Source organism: Lagopus leucura, unplaced genomic scaffold, assembly GCF_019238085.1.
Source record: "Lagopus leucura isolate 7727_CA_CO unplaced genomic scaffold, USGS_WTPT01 Super-Scaffold_100012, whole genome shotgun sequence".
In the NCBI taxonomy this organism is placed as follows: Eukaryota; Metazoa; Chordata; class Aves; order Galliformes; family Phasianidae; genus Lagopus; species Lagopus leucura.
In genome coordinates, this window is record NW_024962267.1 from 6,302,513 (window position 1) to 6,318,781 (window position 16,269).

Genomic DNA, 16,269 nt, shown 5'->3' on the forward strand with positions numbered 1-16,269 from the left:
TTTTCAGCTTTTCAAAGTATATTTTTAATGGGAATGTCTCTCAGTGCCTCACTGAATGAACGCTGGGAATGTAATGGGGTTGCAGTAATGATGTCAGGTTTAACTGAAGTTTAATGCATTTCTTGATTCTAGAGCTACTGCATTTTTTTCATTCTTGAGCTGCTACTACCTGTTTGTAGTACTGCTACTTCTAGTAGTGATGTAGAGGTTTGAAGATGAACATCTTTCAAATGGAGTCTGTGCTGATTCAAAAATATTCATTGTACAGTTTATACTGACTTCAGCTGGTGGTTCACAAAGCATCTTGTCCTTCAAACCTTAGGATGCAGTCTGAAGGAATAATGGTTATGATTGCAAATGATTTTTATGTGTATTAGGTTCTGTACTTTTGATATATATTTGCCTTCTTAAGTTGCTATGTTTTCAAAGCTATGAAATCATAAATCATACAAACATTTTGGCCTTACAGTGTGCTAACATTTTCAATCGTGTATGTTTTCCCCTCAATCGTGTATGTTTTCCCCTTTCTAGACAAGAAATTCTGAAGTGGAATGGATGGGGATATAATGACTCTAAATTCATATTCAATAAGAAGGGTCAAGCAGAATTCACAGGAAAGAGGTAAGCTGGCAAATCATGTTACTGAAGTAAAGTATTTTATTAGTAATTTATTGTAAAAGAGTTTTAAAACTGGAGTGTTCAGCTAAGCTGAAAGCAGCAGAAAGCTCCTATATCTCATAGAGCAGGTCATTAGTTCTGTGTGGGTTTACTGAATTCTGTATGTAGTAGTGAAACTTCCCCTGGAGTGTAGAATGAGAATCTGTACATTCTTCTAAACCTTAGAAAACATGGAGGAGTTCCATGGAGTGGTTCCACTTTTGAAAATCTCGTGAGCATCAGCAAGTTGCTTTACTCAACTCATTGAGTCATTGAAATTTTGTTTTAGGTTTCTTAACTGTTCTACTTGGAGTTTCTGTATGTTCTTAGCTTAAAAATCAAAATGAATGAACAGTTGTATGTTTTGTGGCAACATACAGCTCTGATCTGTTGTCTTCTAGCCCTTTACACAGCAAATTTGTTTTTCTGAAAAATGTATCCATAGTTTTTCAGCAAATACAAGTTTAATTCTTCTTCAGGATCTCTTTTCTTTCTTCAGTGAGTTTCAAGCCTGTCATTCAATATCTTACTGCTCCTTTATACCTGAAATAAAGAGTCTTACAGTCTTCTTAGTTTTAAAAATAATATCCTTTTGTTAAGAGAAAAATAATGATAATAATAGGAAAGAGAAATTAATTTGTTGGGACACTGTACTGAAGATGAACTCGTTGTTCTTTGAGTTTCTGCACAGCTGCCATGAGCTAGTTTGAGTCAAATCTGCAGAAAAAATGTCTCTCAAGTACTGAACACAAATCATTTAATCTTTTAATTTCCAGTCCCAGGTTAAAATGCAAAGCACTGTCTTAGGCTTATGAGTTTATTGTATACTATGTAGGGAGATCTTGGTGATCTTTCCTTTTGCTACGATTCCCACCCTTGTTGCTTTGTCACTCATTTTTTCATCTGTTACCTTTATCTGCATAAGGAATTTGTACAGGGTACTTTGAAAGAGGCAAAAGCATAGTACTTCTTTTTTTTTTTTTTTTTTTTTTCTCCTGGAGGAAGCACTGAGGCTGCTGTTGAACTGATAAGTACTATTTCCTGTTCTAGAGAGATGGGAATGATGTTTTATCATTCACCTGATTGTCCACTGTTAAGCCCTGATCGCTGATGAAGACTTCATGTAAAACTGGACCCAGTAGCAATGTGGCAGTTTGCACTCCTGTTTTGGACAGACTTAGTTTTCTTATCTTTAAGCCTCGCAAAGAACCTTCCCATCAGTACTATAGCAACATATTTTCTTTAATGGCTGCTAAGGTAGAACCTCTGTGGAAATAGAGAAGGATGTAGAATATAATGTTCATTGCAGTCTCCTTGTTTACTTTATTTTCACACTCTCATAGAACTCCAAGGGATAGTGAAACAGGAATTCTCTTTATGGAAGTTGCACTGACTGTCCCAACAGACTGTGCTTTTCTACTTGTCAAATTATCTTTTTTTCATTACCAACTATACCATCACACCAGAAGTAGAAGATACTTGCTTGAGTGAGCAAATAAACCTATTTTTCCAGGGAAGACAGTTCTTATTTTATTTTTTTTCAGGGACTACTTCTACCGTCATCATAGGTACAAAGCTTACCCTTGAGTAATTCTGTGCTGTACACTCACCAATTTCCTCTCTGTTGGGACTTTTGTTTGCCCCGAGTTAGTTGTTAGATTTCTGTCGGCTTTACTTTGAGAAAGCCGTAGCAATAGGTGGGCAATACCAAAAGGTGTGTCTGGAGAGGAAAAAGCACCAAGCTGAACCAAGATATTCTGCACCTTTGCAGATTCCTAATTTACGTTAGACTTGTACCTTAAACTTTTGTTGCTTTTTGTACTTGCCTTTCTACAGAACTCCTTCTGTTCTGTATGAATATACTTAATACAATAATAGCTGTCACAGAAGGGATCACTGAACATAGCCTTTCTAGCTGAGTTGCAGTGTGTTTGTACCCTTTTGTCTCTAGGTCTTTCACTGTTTTATCAGTGAGAGAACTAGAAGGTAGTTAAGATAAGGAAACAAAATGAATTGCATAGTAGGTGCCTTAATGGTAGTTGTGAAGCACAGGGTCATGGTTAGGTATAATAATTAAATTGTCATAGAAGAAAGATTTGTGGGGCCTAATGTATCAATCTACATACGAGCTATAAGATTTATTTTCAACTGCTGAAAGCTCTTTTTTGTTTTCGTCTTGGAGAATGCTTGTGCATATATTGTAAACATGTATGAAGTGTGTAAATGTACGCAATTTACAAGTTTCCACCTCTTTAATGTTTAAGCGTTGCCCTGCCTCGCTTGTGGTGCATGCCACATGCCAAAACCATGAGCTGCTTCTTTGCCACTTGCTTTGCAACTTCCATCTGTCATAGCTCTTGCCAACAGGTTTGTGATAATCGCATCGCTTGATGGGTTTGAATGCATCCTGAGGATGAGAGGAACCTTTAGCTCTGGTTTTCTTGAGACTGTGATGTGTGTTGAGCTGGGTTTGTGTGTTTGAGACTGCTTTAGTTTACAGTGCAGTGTGTCTGTACATACGTGCTCTCCTTCTGTAATTAGCATGTAAACTATGACACTGCTTTCTGCATCACTTAAAAATGAAAGTGGGGGGTGGGATATCTGAAAATCCTTATGCCTCAGTTCCCAACAGTCATAAAGAAAAATAACTTCTGAGGTACTGACATCTGCTTTGTTTTTGTGTTAAGTACAGAATACTTAAATGCAATGAAACTGTGTAGTTTCATGAAAACTGAATGGGCAGAACTTTGCAGCCTTTTAGGTGAGAACTGAATTTAAAACTTACTATTGGTACTTATGCAGAATCAAAAGAAGTGTATCTGACATATATTCTTTTAATTTAAAATGACACTGTGTAATATTGACTTTTCAGGTACAGATTAGGTGGTATGGTATTACCAACTTTTAAAGAATGGATAGAAAAAACCTTTGGAGCAAGTCTGGAGCACAAAACTACCTCTAGAGTAAGTAAATAGCCAAACCAGTTCCTTTAAATGTTAGTCTTGGTGATGATCAAGACTGGATTTTTAAAGGTGATTCAGCTGTTCTGAAGGTCACCTTGCATGTAATTGGTTTAACAATAGTGTATTAACACCTGAGAGTTTATATCTGGTTTAGAACTACTGTATAAAACTTCCAGTGACTTAGCACAACTTGTAGTTCTGGGTCAATTGGTAGTGCATTAATTGGATTAAGTATTTCCCACAAAGGGAAATTTTAGTCCTTGTTTGTAGGCTGTTTTTCAAGATTGTGGAAACTGCTAGCCTACAGAGAATTATTATTCATGAAACTGTAACGATTGTTTGTGAAAATAAATATAGAAGATAAGGTGACACTAAATTGTGTTGTGTTTTCAGTGTATTTCATGTTATCCAAGTTCTAATTTGACAGCAATATTTTTCACATTTGACTGCTGAAAACTGGCTATCAGAATACTCAAGATTGTGCTGAATGTTTTCAGGAGAAAAAAAAAAAGCATGTTCAGAATGTTCTGGTTTCATGAAACGTACATATTTTGCTTTTCAAGCAGAATATCTCAAGATTGACCCACCTCATTTAAGAAGAATTCATTTGAGGTTCCTGACTAGATAGCTAGCAAAGCAGAGCTGGAAGAAGGTTGTTCTTGTACAGTTACTGTAGTGACACTGTTTTGGGTAACAGTTTTATTTACCCATTTCCTCAGTGAGTTCAACATTGTGTTTTCTCTGAAGCAGGTAATCTCATTGGGCTTGAAAAACTCAAGCACTTCAGTCTTATGCTAGTCAGTTCATTCTTTCATCTGCTGACTTAGTTTCTCCATGTGTCAGTATGTATTTTTCCTTATATGCTTTCCTTTGTCATAACTGGCAGCTGCTCACAGCAAAATTGCTTTAATTCATCATGACCAGTAGTGTTGTGTGTATAGAATATAGAGAATAAAACAGAATTGAAGGACAAGGGCAGATTATCAAATGGCACTTTGATTTCACAGCGTGTCCTGAAGAGCTAGGTGCAAAATATCTGCCAGCAGTGTTGGTTTTTTGTTATGTCGTACACCTCTGTTGTTGTGGTCTGAACCATGCTGACTTCCTAGATGCAGAATAGGGCTCTTTGGAGTTTCCAGTGTGTTTCTGTACTTTTCATAGTTACCAGAGGTTCTCTGTTTTCACATTTATCTTACAGTTCCTGATTTAGATTGCAGGTTTTCGCACTGTATTGGTTTTCACTGTCTGTTATCATCAGAGCGTGAAGGAACTCAAACATAGGAACAACAGTACAGCAAGAATGTCTTGGTCTATTTGTCTTTATCTCTTCTTGCTTTTGTTCTTTAGGACTGAAGGGTTCTCTGTCATGTGCAGCCTTTCTGTTGTAACTTACCACAGTAAATGTACCCACTTTTCTGCTGCTTGAGGCCTGATGACTTCTTTCCATTTTCAGTCTAGACTTAGAAAAGACAGCAGTTTAAACCTAGTTCATGTATGTTTCCTGTCCAACCTTCCAGTGTACAACTTCTAAAATATCTCAGTCCCATAAGAAGAAGATATTTTTGTATGGCATGCTACATAAGACTTATATAGAGGAATGTGCACTTTATTTTTCATCTTCAAAATGTAAATAAATTCTTGCAGAACACAAAAATCCCCAATATAGTTATCTGAAAGGAATCCTTATAGTTCTAGGTAGTTTGTCTTCATCTTATAGAGAACCAAGATCATCAAGCATTTGGTGTCCAATTTGAAATGAACCAAAATGCATTTATCTACAAAAATCCATGAAGAAACAAGTTTGAAATAGAAAATATGAGGCTAGCTAACAGGAATTGTCTTTGAACAGAGATCTTTAACTACTTGGTTACTTCGTATATTTGTTTTTCCTCACGTTTTCCAGGTTTGAGTTCTGCTCTTGAGTTAATCCAAATACACTCTATGAATGTATGTTAATAGCAGACTAGCAAGAGCTAAGAGCAGTAGCACTCAGCTTATTATGACTGGCCTCTAAAATCAGGATCTCTTAGTAGCACTATGCCTCTTGCCTGATCTCTCCTTAATCTCCAGTTTCTGTGTCTGTAGGTGACAGTGTGAATATGCTGGAGGGAAAAACCTTTTTCTCCAATGTCTAACACCTTATTTCAAATATGGCATCATCCCTAAAAAACAAGTCCAAGTAGCACATGTTTTTTCAGAAGTAAACCATTATTAAAACTGTATTTTCATAAGGTTGAATGTCTTATATGAAAAGAAAAAGCAAATAATTAGCTATTCTCTTGAGCCTCTTGAGTTTTTGTGAGCTATCAGCTATGAACCTCCTAAAGCAAATATTCTTTACTAAATTATCCTGTAAGTCCTATTCATTTCTATTTAACCTCATGTAGTTTCTTCGAAGTATGCCATAGATCTTGGTAATCACCTGAATACTTTCTTGTTGAAGGTGAACTATTCCCTTCTTCTTCCACGCTGGATGTGACTCTGGGCAGCATGGTCTAGTGGTTGGTGACCCTGTCCACAGCAGGGGGGTTGGGAAATAAAAGATCTTTGAGATCCTTTTCAACCCACAGCATTTTATGATTCTTCAGATCTCACCATTCAACATTCAAAGTAATTACAAGCATTACACTTATGTTCACAAAGTGAACTAAATGGCATAAGTATGTGTTTCTTGTATTGTATGAAAAATTTTGAACTTTACCTACTGGAGGGTCTTCAGTAGTGTTCAGGCAATTCTTTCTCTTAAATCTTGAATTCTTTAAGACATATATTTTACCTAGTATGCATTTATAAGCTTGTTCACTTTTCCAGATTTGTCAGGGAAAAAGAATCAAAATGTGCTATGGAATAAAACTGTATGTGCATCTAGTCAGATGGGTACTAGGCAAGGCAAATGGATCAATGGCTGAAGATGAGACAAATAAGGTCTGTGTTTCTAATCTTAAATAGCTGTGTTTTGGTATTAAGCTAATGGTAAACTTTTTTCTTTTTTTTTAACTGTAAAGAAAGGCTGTAAGAGGGAGCTTATCTTTAATGGAAATATTTTCTTGTATTGTAGGCATCTTTAAATGTTAATGATGTACCTCCATCTATTGTAAATGAAGAATTTCTTCAGGATCTTAGAGCCACTAAAATCTCATATTCACAGGATGCAGAAGATAGAGTATTCAGAGCTCATGGTAAGACAAGTTCATTTATATAACTGTACTTTAGATGCTTCCTCTTTGAACTTGATTACTTATCATTTGTTTTTCAGGTCACTGCCTACATGAGATATTTGTACTCAGGGAAGGAATGTTTAAGCGAATTCCTGATATAGTTGTATGGCCTGGTAAGCTTAATGTTTTACTCCTGCTTCCTTCTGGTCTGTTTACTAAATTCCCGTGCTCTCTTGTTATTGTGAAGCTGTCTGGCCAACCTCACTCTTCTTTAGAGACCCTAACGGATTTTTGGGGGGTGTGGAAATCATGATTTTGTAACATGAAGTCCCATTACTTAATAGGGAAGTAAAATTTATTATTAAATACAAGTGAAATTTCAGATGACAGCTGAATTTGTGACTTCAGTAAGCCCAGTATAATGTGAATATGTATATGCACCATGAATAGCTGCCTAAATGGCAGACTAAATCTTGCTGTTTTTTTTTTTTTTTTTTTAACAAGTATGAGATGGTAGAAAGGTGATTAAATGTTTGCGTTCAAAAATTTGGTCTTATACTGTACTGAAATAATACTTTAAAGGCGTAACACCTGTTAACTCCAATCAAAGCACCTTATGAAGGGTGATTGACTTGAAGAAATGGTGGTGCAGGATAGACCCATTTGAGGTAGAATAATCACTAATGTTGTAGTTCAAAATGTAGCAGAAAATAATGCTTGTTTTTATCAAGTAGAAGAGCATGAAAACTTTAACTGGTAAAACTTCATCTGCTCATCTGTGTGAATTTTCTAATTGAATTGGGTTTCCCAGGTCACTAGGATCTACTTTCCATGTGCTGTTCTTCAATAGCTAGTGAAAAAAATCATCTTGCACTGAGGTTGTATGAATCCAACTGTTTTTATAACTTTCTGATGCTTTGAATAGCTATACTGTATTAGAAACCCCAAGATTACTCTCAGCTCTGTTTTCTTACTTCATCTGGGGAAAAAAATCACGTGGGTAGCCTAACAAGACAGTGTAAGATGCATCTGAATATGTGAGGGCAGTTACTGACACGACAGCTGTGGTGGTCATGGACAGGACTTAATCACCACTTCTTGTGCAGCTCTGAGAGCAACTGAAGTAAAATGATTGACTACATTGATCTAAGGCTGCTCTCTATTGCAAGAGCAAAATAGCCAGAGTTTGTAAGCCTATCTTTTTTCATTCCTGTTCATTCTCTGTTTGCACAAACTCATGTACAAGTATATGTGGTCTTTACATGGTGGTACTTTTCCTTGCTAGTGCACAAGCATTTCTGATTCATCTTTGATCGGATTCATAGTGCATTCTAAAAAAGTAAATTTGACCAGCAGCCCTTCTTCTGACGCTGAATGTCATCTGGGAAGATAAAAATTGTTTTTCAACTGTCAGAAGAGATTAATTCAGCTTGAAATGGATTTGAAAATCTGTTTTCAATAAAGATTTAATCTTAATTTGTTCTCCTGGATACCTAGCTCAATTCTAACCCATTTGCTAGTCCATCTTACCCTGAGAATTCCCAGTAAGTCTCAATCTGTGAGCAGGAGACCAAGGCTATATAGTAAGTTCTTTAAAAGTGGAATTGTTTTGTACCTAAAATGTACCTTGGAATTCTTTTTTTGCAATGAGTCCAGCTCTTTAGTGCCTAACTCTTTGAAACGTCTTCCTTGCTGGTGTCAGAAAAGGAGCTGCTGAGTATTCAGACTGTGATATTTAAACAACAGTAACAAGCTCCAATCCTGTTTAACTTTTCAGTTTGCCACGAAGATGTAGTTAAAATTGTGGAATTAGCCTGCAAACATAATCTGTGCATAATACCGTTTGGAGGTAAGTAGTGTTAAATATCAAATTTGTTTAACATTTCTAGTGCAAAATTATTCTGTGTGAATTTAAGTCTGTGGTTTTAGTAATACAGTAGGAGGCATTACTTTGGAGTGACCCTTGAATTTTAAATACTGTCTATTTTCTGTGATCTTGGAATACTGAAAGTTGCTGTACTCAGCTGAGCAAAAGTCACCATATGTAAAAACACTTGGAATATTAGGAGTGCAAGAGAAGCGTGTATGTGAAGTTGAAATCTACCTATTTGCCTTTGAACTCTTGTAGGTTTTGAGTCCTTCTTAGCCTGGAGAACTTTAAGAGGCTTCAGGTTATTAATTATACATACTTTTTCCTCTTAATCTTGTAAGGTGAAGTATCTGTTTTTGACTTCAACATCAGGTGACGTGAGATGTTGACTTTCATAAGCTTATTTCTGTGATAAGTGTTTTGTCAGGAACTCTTAATTCTGTGCAGTAAGGTGATGCCTGGGTAATGGTGCTGCAAGCATGTAGCCCCTGTAGGAAGGATGTTTACTGTTGATAATATAAACATGTTCCTTAAACACTGTATCAAACTAACAAAGTTTGTTTCTCCCAAAAGTGCTTCCCAGATGCAGTATGACTGTAGAGAAGAGCAGTATGGATTAGTTCTTATTCATTGACTGCAATACAAGATCTTTAGATTTTCTTCAAGCCTGTTATATTAAACTATGGGTCAACTCTTTAAGTTGTTTTAAGAGTTAATATTAAATGAAAATGCCTCCTTTCCTATCATTGGAAACAAAAGTGGCAGGTGTTCTGCTCTTGAAGAGCATTGGTGTTTTACTAGCTGGCACTGGCACTGTACATGTAGCTTGGTGAGAATTTCTGTAGCATCTAGTCTTTTTCTTTTCTTCCTTTGGCTTTTGTTGTCTTTGAGAAGCCAAAAACTTCTTGGAGACTGTTATCTAACATGCTATAAAGATACACTAGCAACCTCCAGAGAAGTTTGATATTTGTTTTTATTCATCCATTTTTATAGTTATACCTTTTTCAGTTTCTTACTTGCTTTCAGGTAAGTATTGCATTCCTGTATTATGTAGATCTCTTCAGCCCATTTGCTAGGTAGAAGTGTAGCGTCCTTTCTAGTGCTCTCAGTAGAGTATATAGAAACCACAGCTGTCTCTGTTTCTTGAATGACTTGATTTCTTATCCTTTCCCATTTTGAAGTTACATTCCAGGCTTTATGATGGCAGATGAGATGGTCAGAATTTCATGATTTGTTATCAAGTGCTGTTAAAGCCTTTTGTCTGTTCCATTGTTGTCCTGATTGTGTGCAACTCCCAATCTGGGAACAGGGACAGTCTAAGAATGCTAACCATTAGCTTCGAAAAGTGATCTTTAATAAGTTCAGTATTCGAAAGGAGAGAGAGAGAGAGAAGGATCTGTATGTGGAAGGTGGGGGAGAACTCGCCTGAGAATTTTAATCACAATAGTCATCCCTTATTTTCAGGAGGAACAAGTGTCTCTAGTGCCCTTGAATGCCCTGAAGAAGAGAAAAGAACAATTGTCTCTCTGGATACATCACAAATGGTATGTATTTTTTCTAGGAAAAAAATATGTTGAAATTTAGATTGTCTTATGTAACTTTAGAGAAAGGAATCACTGGAGAATGACATTTCCTTCTTTGTTACAAAAACAAGAAAAGATGGAAGTATTAAATTGTACTATAATAATTAAATTAGTACTTCAGTTCAAATGATATTTTTGTTGAAGTTAGTCCTGTACTAAATATGACCTATGTACTTAGAAAAAAAAATCCTAATGCTGAGTCTTTGTACAGTTTTACATAAGAGAAAATCAGAGGAAGTTACTATTCTTGTATATAGGAATTGTCTGAGTTAAGTGAAAGGCCAGTAGGAAGTCTTGTTCTTGTAAATTTTATTGTGTTTTGCAGACTTTAAAATAATAGTAATAATAATAATAAATTATATCTATCAGTCTTCACTGAAGAAATAAAAGATTTCTATATAAAACAGTACATCTCTTAACTCCTTCAGATAGCGATTCTCGTTGAAAATGAGTGATACTACCTTATTTAGGGAAGACAGAACTTGGCACATGAATCACAGAAATGTAAATAGTGTCATATTAAGCAATGTAAATACTGCTTTTTACACTGTTGTCTTTGTTCCAGAACTTGGAAAGTAAAGGGTTTTGCATGCTGCCTTTTCTACTGATGAATCTAAATAGTCTTCATCTTGAAAAATACTGTATTTTAATTTCCGTAGTACTTTTGTCTTAATTTTTTCTGTTCTTTCTGCTTTGCTTCTTTGAATGTTTCCAGTATGAGCTGATTAATAATGTTACTTACGGCAGAAGCTGTGTAAACTACAACCTGTTGTCTAACTGTTGGAGTGGGGAAGCTCAGCTTCCCCTGCTGTAATAACTTGAGTTGTGTTAATGTTAACTTGTATGTCCAGATATTGTTGACCGTATAGCATTAGAGAAGGAAATAAACACTGATTATTGGTTTTGATTCACTTCTTAACAGAATCGGATTCTCTGGATAGATGAGAAGAATTTAACAGCATGTGTGGAAGCTGGCATTATTGGACAAGATTTGGAAAAACAGGTATTTTTTGTTCTGAGATATCTAGTATTTCTCCATGTTATTCCATGCTGTTCCTCATGTCTTGTCTAGGCCACTGAATTCTAGTGCTTGTGTTTTCATGCAGACTGTGGTTATTTTATTCTTGGTTATGAATCACATCACATGGGAAGCTGTATTTGATGCACATTTTTAAATTACTTTTTTTTTTCTTTTAGCTGTAGACCCAAAATGCTTGTACACCAGTAAGTTAAATAATTTATAGGATGTAACACTGTGCTTTCTACTTCAGGCCTCAGATATGCCGTTGTGTTTGTAAGATGTGACACTTGGTACAAAATACCAACGGAAGTTTTTAGATTCATTCTGTTGAGCATGCTGTATTTATTTGGGACAGAAGTAGTTACTTCAGAAGGGTTAAAGCTTATAACAGACTTGCTACTGTTGCTGCTGCTTAAGACTGGCTATGGAAAAAGTAGCATGAAGGAAGGAGAATGGACTAAAATAAAGGTCCAGTGAAAAATTACATCACCTTTACTTCTGAGTGATCTCTAGTGACCTCCAACTGCAGTCTGTCAGATGAGTCAGAGCACCCTCTCAGGGTCTTTCTCAGTGCTCCTTGATAATCAGGGAGATTGTAGGTGTTTATTGACTATTCTTCGGGATGTGCAATTGTGCTTACTTAACTTCCAAGACTCGAGTATTTTGATAGCTAATTGCTGTCTAAACTTAGTACCTAAGGGCACTTTACAAGTATGCAGAGATTTGAAGGCTATTTTTAATTTGAACAACTTTTTTCTAGATGATTTTTGGGAAAAAAAAAAAAAAATTGTTTAAATGGTAGAGCAGTTTATTATGAGAAAGATGATCTTTCCTAACTCTTGCTGTTGTTTTTTGTTCCTTTATATCATTTAATGTAATATTTTAACCTTTTCAGTTCTTTTACTACTTAAGCTTGAACTAAAATGAAAATGGAGTATGTTCTCTCTGTAAAAGATCTTTTTATTTGTTTTCGTAGAGTGGTAGTTTGTGATATTTTTTTACTATTCTGTCCTTTAAATGCTACTAATTTTCTCTTTGCTCAGAGTAAAGAACAGTATTCCCTTTGTATGGGTTATAATACTGCTATTGTAGTTCTCTTTGAATCCTTTTGATCAGAAAGCTTAGAATCTTTCATTTGGGTTCTGGACTATGAAAAGAGTACTGATTGTTCATTGGTTCTGCACTGGAAAATGGACTAGTGTTCTTTCAAAAGTTACAGCGTGTGGAACAACTATTAATACAACCCAGTGAGCAAAGAATATCAAATCAGATCGCCTACTTTATGTGTGTGTGTGTGTGTTTATATTTTAAAGACTCTTATTTTACAAACTGGAAGTAAAGAACTACTCAGTGGAATGTGGTTAAAATGAAGACTCCAGGTTAAGCTCAAATCAGGCTACCTAGAACAAGCACAATTGTGATTAATGTCAATGCAAGCGTCCACTGAAATACAGATAGAATGCAGTTATACAAGAGTTGCTCTGATAGTAATGTTTTCTACTTTGTTATGTTGGCCCATAATGGCAGAGGCAGATGGTGGTGGTACAGCAGTAGAAGTTGAACCTTCTTATCACTGTTGTTACCCTTTGGTGTCAGATGGCAGCAGAGGGGCAGTCTGATAAAGTGGTGTCTGAGTTGGAAGTGCATGTGAAGCAAAGATGTGTCACTGAATTCTTCTGTGCAGACTGAATTGCACCCATTGACATTGACTGGCGCTTGCTGAACACTTATGGAAACCAAGCAGTGGATATGAGCACAGTGGGATGTTGAGTTGTGCATGTCAACAGTGGTGACAGATGTGAAAAACAGGCCATATTCCAGACAGCCATGCAGATTTTTATGAGCATGACTTGCAGACTTTTGTTCATTGCCAGTGCAAATGCACAGCGGTGGCAGAGACTGTTGAAAAATAGTGTTCTGTAGCTGAGAATCTTCTCTATCAGTGTTGTTGTGCTCTTTGTATCTGTTGTAGTTTCCATGGAAATAAATAGGAGGCGTTATTATCGGTGTGGCCTATGTATTTTTGGACAGTGCAGCAAATGGAATTGCTTTGAAAGACTGCTGGGTTTGCAGCTTGCTAGTATTAAGCTTTGGATTGAAGGATCTCAGGAGCGTGGAGGGATTTTCGTATTGCAGCACGATGTGCAAAATAGAGATGAGCATGGTGAAAAACAAGCCCTCAAAATCTGGAGTAAAGGTGTATACTGTGCACATGTGGCAAGTACAGCTAAATGAAATGGGCAGGGCTTGAAGGGAGGAAATTGAGTTGTGGTGGGGGGGTGGAATATGTGATTGACCAGAGTCCCTGCTGGAGTGGCAGTAAAAGCTAGAGTGGAAAAGGCTTTTTTTTCTCAGAGAAACTGTGTTGCTTCAGCAGTAATCAGGAAGTGCAAGAGTAAAATGAATTTTACTTGAAGGCTGGACTGTATTAGCAGTAGAAGTAAAGGATTTTATATTCTGTTCCTGCAAACATGCTACGAGGTAGTGCTGACATGGATTTTCTTTCTCCTTGCATGTTCACAGGAGTTTCAAAGGAGTTTGACTTTACCAGGATTATCTAGAAACTGTGAAAAGGTGTGATGCCTCTTACTCTGATTTTTTGAGTTTAGCACGTTTAGAAGTTTAGCATGCTCACAGTTATTGTGAACTTTACAACTGTAACTAACATCAAATGCTGAATTCTAAATAAGTAAAAGATTTAGAAAACCAAATATTGTACAAAAAAGGTGTTTTTGAATGGCACAATAAAAATAAATATGAATTTCACAAGTATGTGTGATTGTAGCTTAATTAAGACACTTTTCTGTAAGAAGAGAAGATATATTCATAGATTCATGTGTTATAGTGTGCTCTATAGAAGAGCCTCAAGTTGCTTGCTTTTATCAGGAAAGAATGTGGATTAATAGTCAACAGAAGTGAATCAGAGGTGAGGAAGAGTTATGAAGCTGGAACAGTTTTTTTTGTTAGTGTTTTTGTTTTTTTTTTTGTTTTTTTTTTTTACTAATTTTACTATTATCAAGCAAATTATGATTTTTTTGTAGAAAAGCCAGTACATATTCCTGTTTTGGATGAGAAGGCCATGCTGGCCATCCCATCTGGAAAGTACATAGCACAGTCTCTTTTTCCCCTACTCTGTAAGTATCCTTAGCACATACCATTTATGCAGTGGTGTTCAAAGAGTTTGAATCTGCTGCTTTGTGCATGCCCAGTCACTTACAAGTATTCAAAAGCACTGTCCTTTGCTGTGCTTGTGTTTATGTGCATTGTAGAAGTAGGTAAGCTGTGACTGAACCAAACTTCTTGTTCTCTTGCAGAATAAGGAGAGTTCAGGAACCCTTCCCTGGTGTGATCAGTAAACATCTAAAGCCACGAGTTCTTCCAGTAAGAGAAAGGACCATGGGCTCAATAAATCACTGTTAGTGTTACGCAGAAATAACTTTCAATCACTGAAGTTAGAATCACTTTGTACTACAGAATGTAGTTAATGACCCACATTAAATGTTGTGCTTACAACAGTCTAGTTGGACGTAGATTTTTCAGTTGCCCAGTGCAAATTGATAGTCTCAAACACTAACACAGTTATCAGTGTGAGTTCTGGGTCTTTAATTCTTTCTGCCTGACAGCTTTGGTGTTGCAATTCTAAGGGCATCCAATCAACCTCAGGTGCTGTGCAGATGGCAAAGCCAAGCTAATACAGAAAAATGAGAAACAAGTGACTACTTAATGTACAGGAATGCATGATCTGCATCACAAGTAGTTGACAGCTTTGCGTACAGGAAGCCCAACCAGATGGCTGTATATTAAAACACATCATTCCTTGAGAGAATTAAGTACAGGCAATTTGCTCACATTTTCTGCAGACCTGCTGCATATCACATTAGAATGGAAAGAACAAGAGATTAAATGCCTTATTTATTGGCAGCATTTGTGCAAAGTTGGCAGTTACTTAGTTATAATTTTTTTCCATATGTATTTGAATTCTCACCTTCTTACAAACAACAGAGGTCTTAGTTTTAAAGTATGGAGGAGGAGTATTACAGGTTGATGTGTAGCACAGCACATGCACAGTAGGAGCAGAATTAATTTGCATTTCATTTATGTATCAAAGACAAAATTTGTGCCTGAATAATTGAGTGAATCATCAGGATATTCCATTTCTAAGATTGTCAAGTCCAGCTGTTGAAGCATCACCATCCCTGCTGCAACTTAAGGCCTTTACCTCTCTTTACGACGTAAAGGCCTTAAGTTGCAGCAGGGAAGGTGATGCTTCAACAGTTACACTACACTAGTTAGATGGGAGAAGAGGCTGACCCCCCACTGTGCCACAACCTCTTTTCAGGTCATTGTAGAGAGTGACAAAATCTTCTCTGAACCCTCCCTTCTCCAGGCTAAACAATCCCAGTTCCCTCAGCTGTTCCTCGTAAGACCTGTAATCCAGACCCTTCACCTGCTGCATTGCCCTCCTCTGGACATTCTCCAGGAATTTGATGTCTTTCATGTTGTGAGGAGCCCGAAAACTAAACACAGTACTCAATATGTGGCTTTGCCAGAGCTGAGTATGAAGGGATGGTCACCTCCCTAGTCCTGCTGATTGTGCTGTTTCTGATACAAGCCAGGGTGCTGTTGGCCTTCTTGGATACTTGGGCACACTACTGTTCAGCTGGCTGTTGACTAATGCTCCTAGATCTTTTTCCTTCATGCAGCATTCCAGCTGTTCTGCGCCAGGTCTGTAGCATTGCGTGGGGTCATTGTGATCAAAGGGCAGAAACCAGCACTTTGTCTTGTTAAAGTTCACATAATTAACCTCATCATTCTGACTTGTCCAGATCCCTCTGTAGAGCCTTCCTACACTCAAACAGTTTAGCACTTCCTCCCACCTTGGTGTTATCTTCAAACTTACTGAGGGTGCACACAATCCCCTCCTCCAAATTATCAATGAAGATATTAAACAAGAAGGGTCCCAATACTGACCCATGGGGAACACCACTTGTGACTGGTTGCCAGCTGGATTTAACTT

At 36.9% G+C, this 16,269-nt stretch overlaps 1 protein-coding gene across 2 annotated transcripts in view; it reads left to right on the forward strand.

The window, feature by feature from the left end:
• The window catches only part of AGPS (alkylglycerone phosphate synthase), an 80,304-nt gene that overhangs the window by 36,869 nt on the left and 27,166 nt on the right, over positions 1-16,269 (forward strand). The window contains exons 3-10 of one of the 2 annotated variants that reach the window (XM_042874621.1): positions 532-621; positions 3,530-3,620; positions 6,679-6,799; positions 6,877-6,951; positions 8,556-8,627; positions 10,113-10,192; positions 11,154-11,234; positions 13,776-13,826. In XM_042874621.1, coding sequence (XP_042730555.1) covers positions 3,546-3,620; positions 6,679-6,799; positions 6,877-6,951; positions 8,556-8,627; positions 10,113-10,192; positions 11,154-11,234; positions 13,776-13,826 — 555 coding nt within the window. In that variant the 5' untranslated portion in view covers positions 532-621; positions 3,530-3,545. The remainder of the gene's footprint in view (positions 1-531; positions 622-3,529; positions 3,621-6,678; positions 6,800-6,876; positions 6,952-8,555; positions 8,628-10,112; positions 10,193-11,153; positions 11,235-13,775; positions 13,827-16,269) is intronic. The other variant, XM_042874620.1, reaches the window with a different exon arrangement.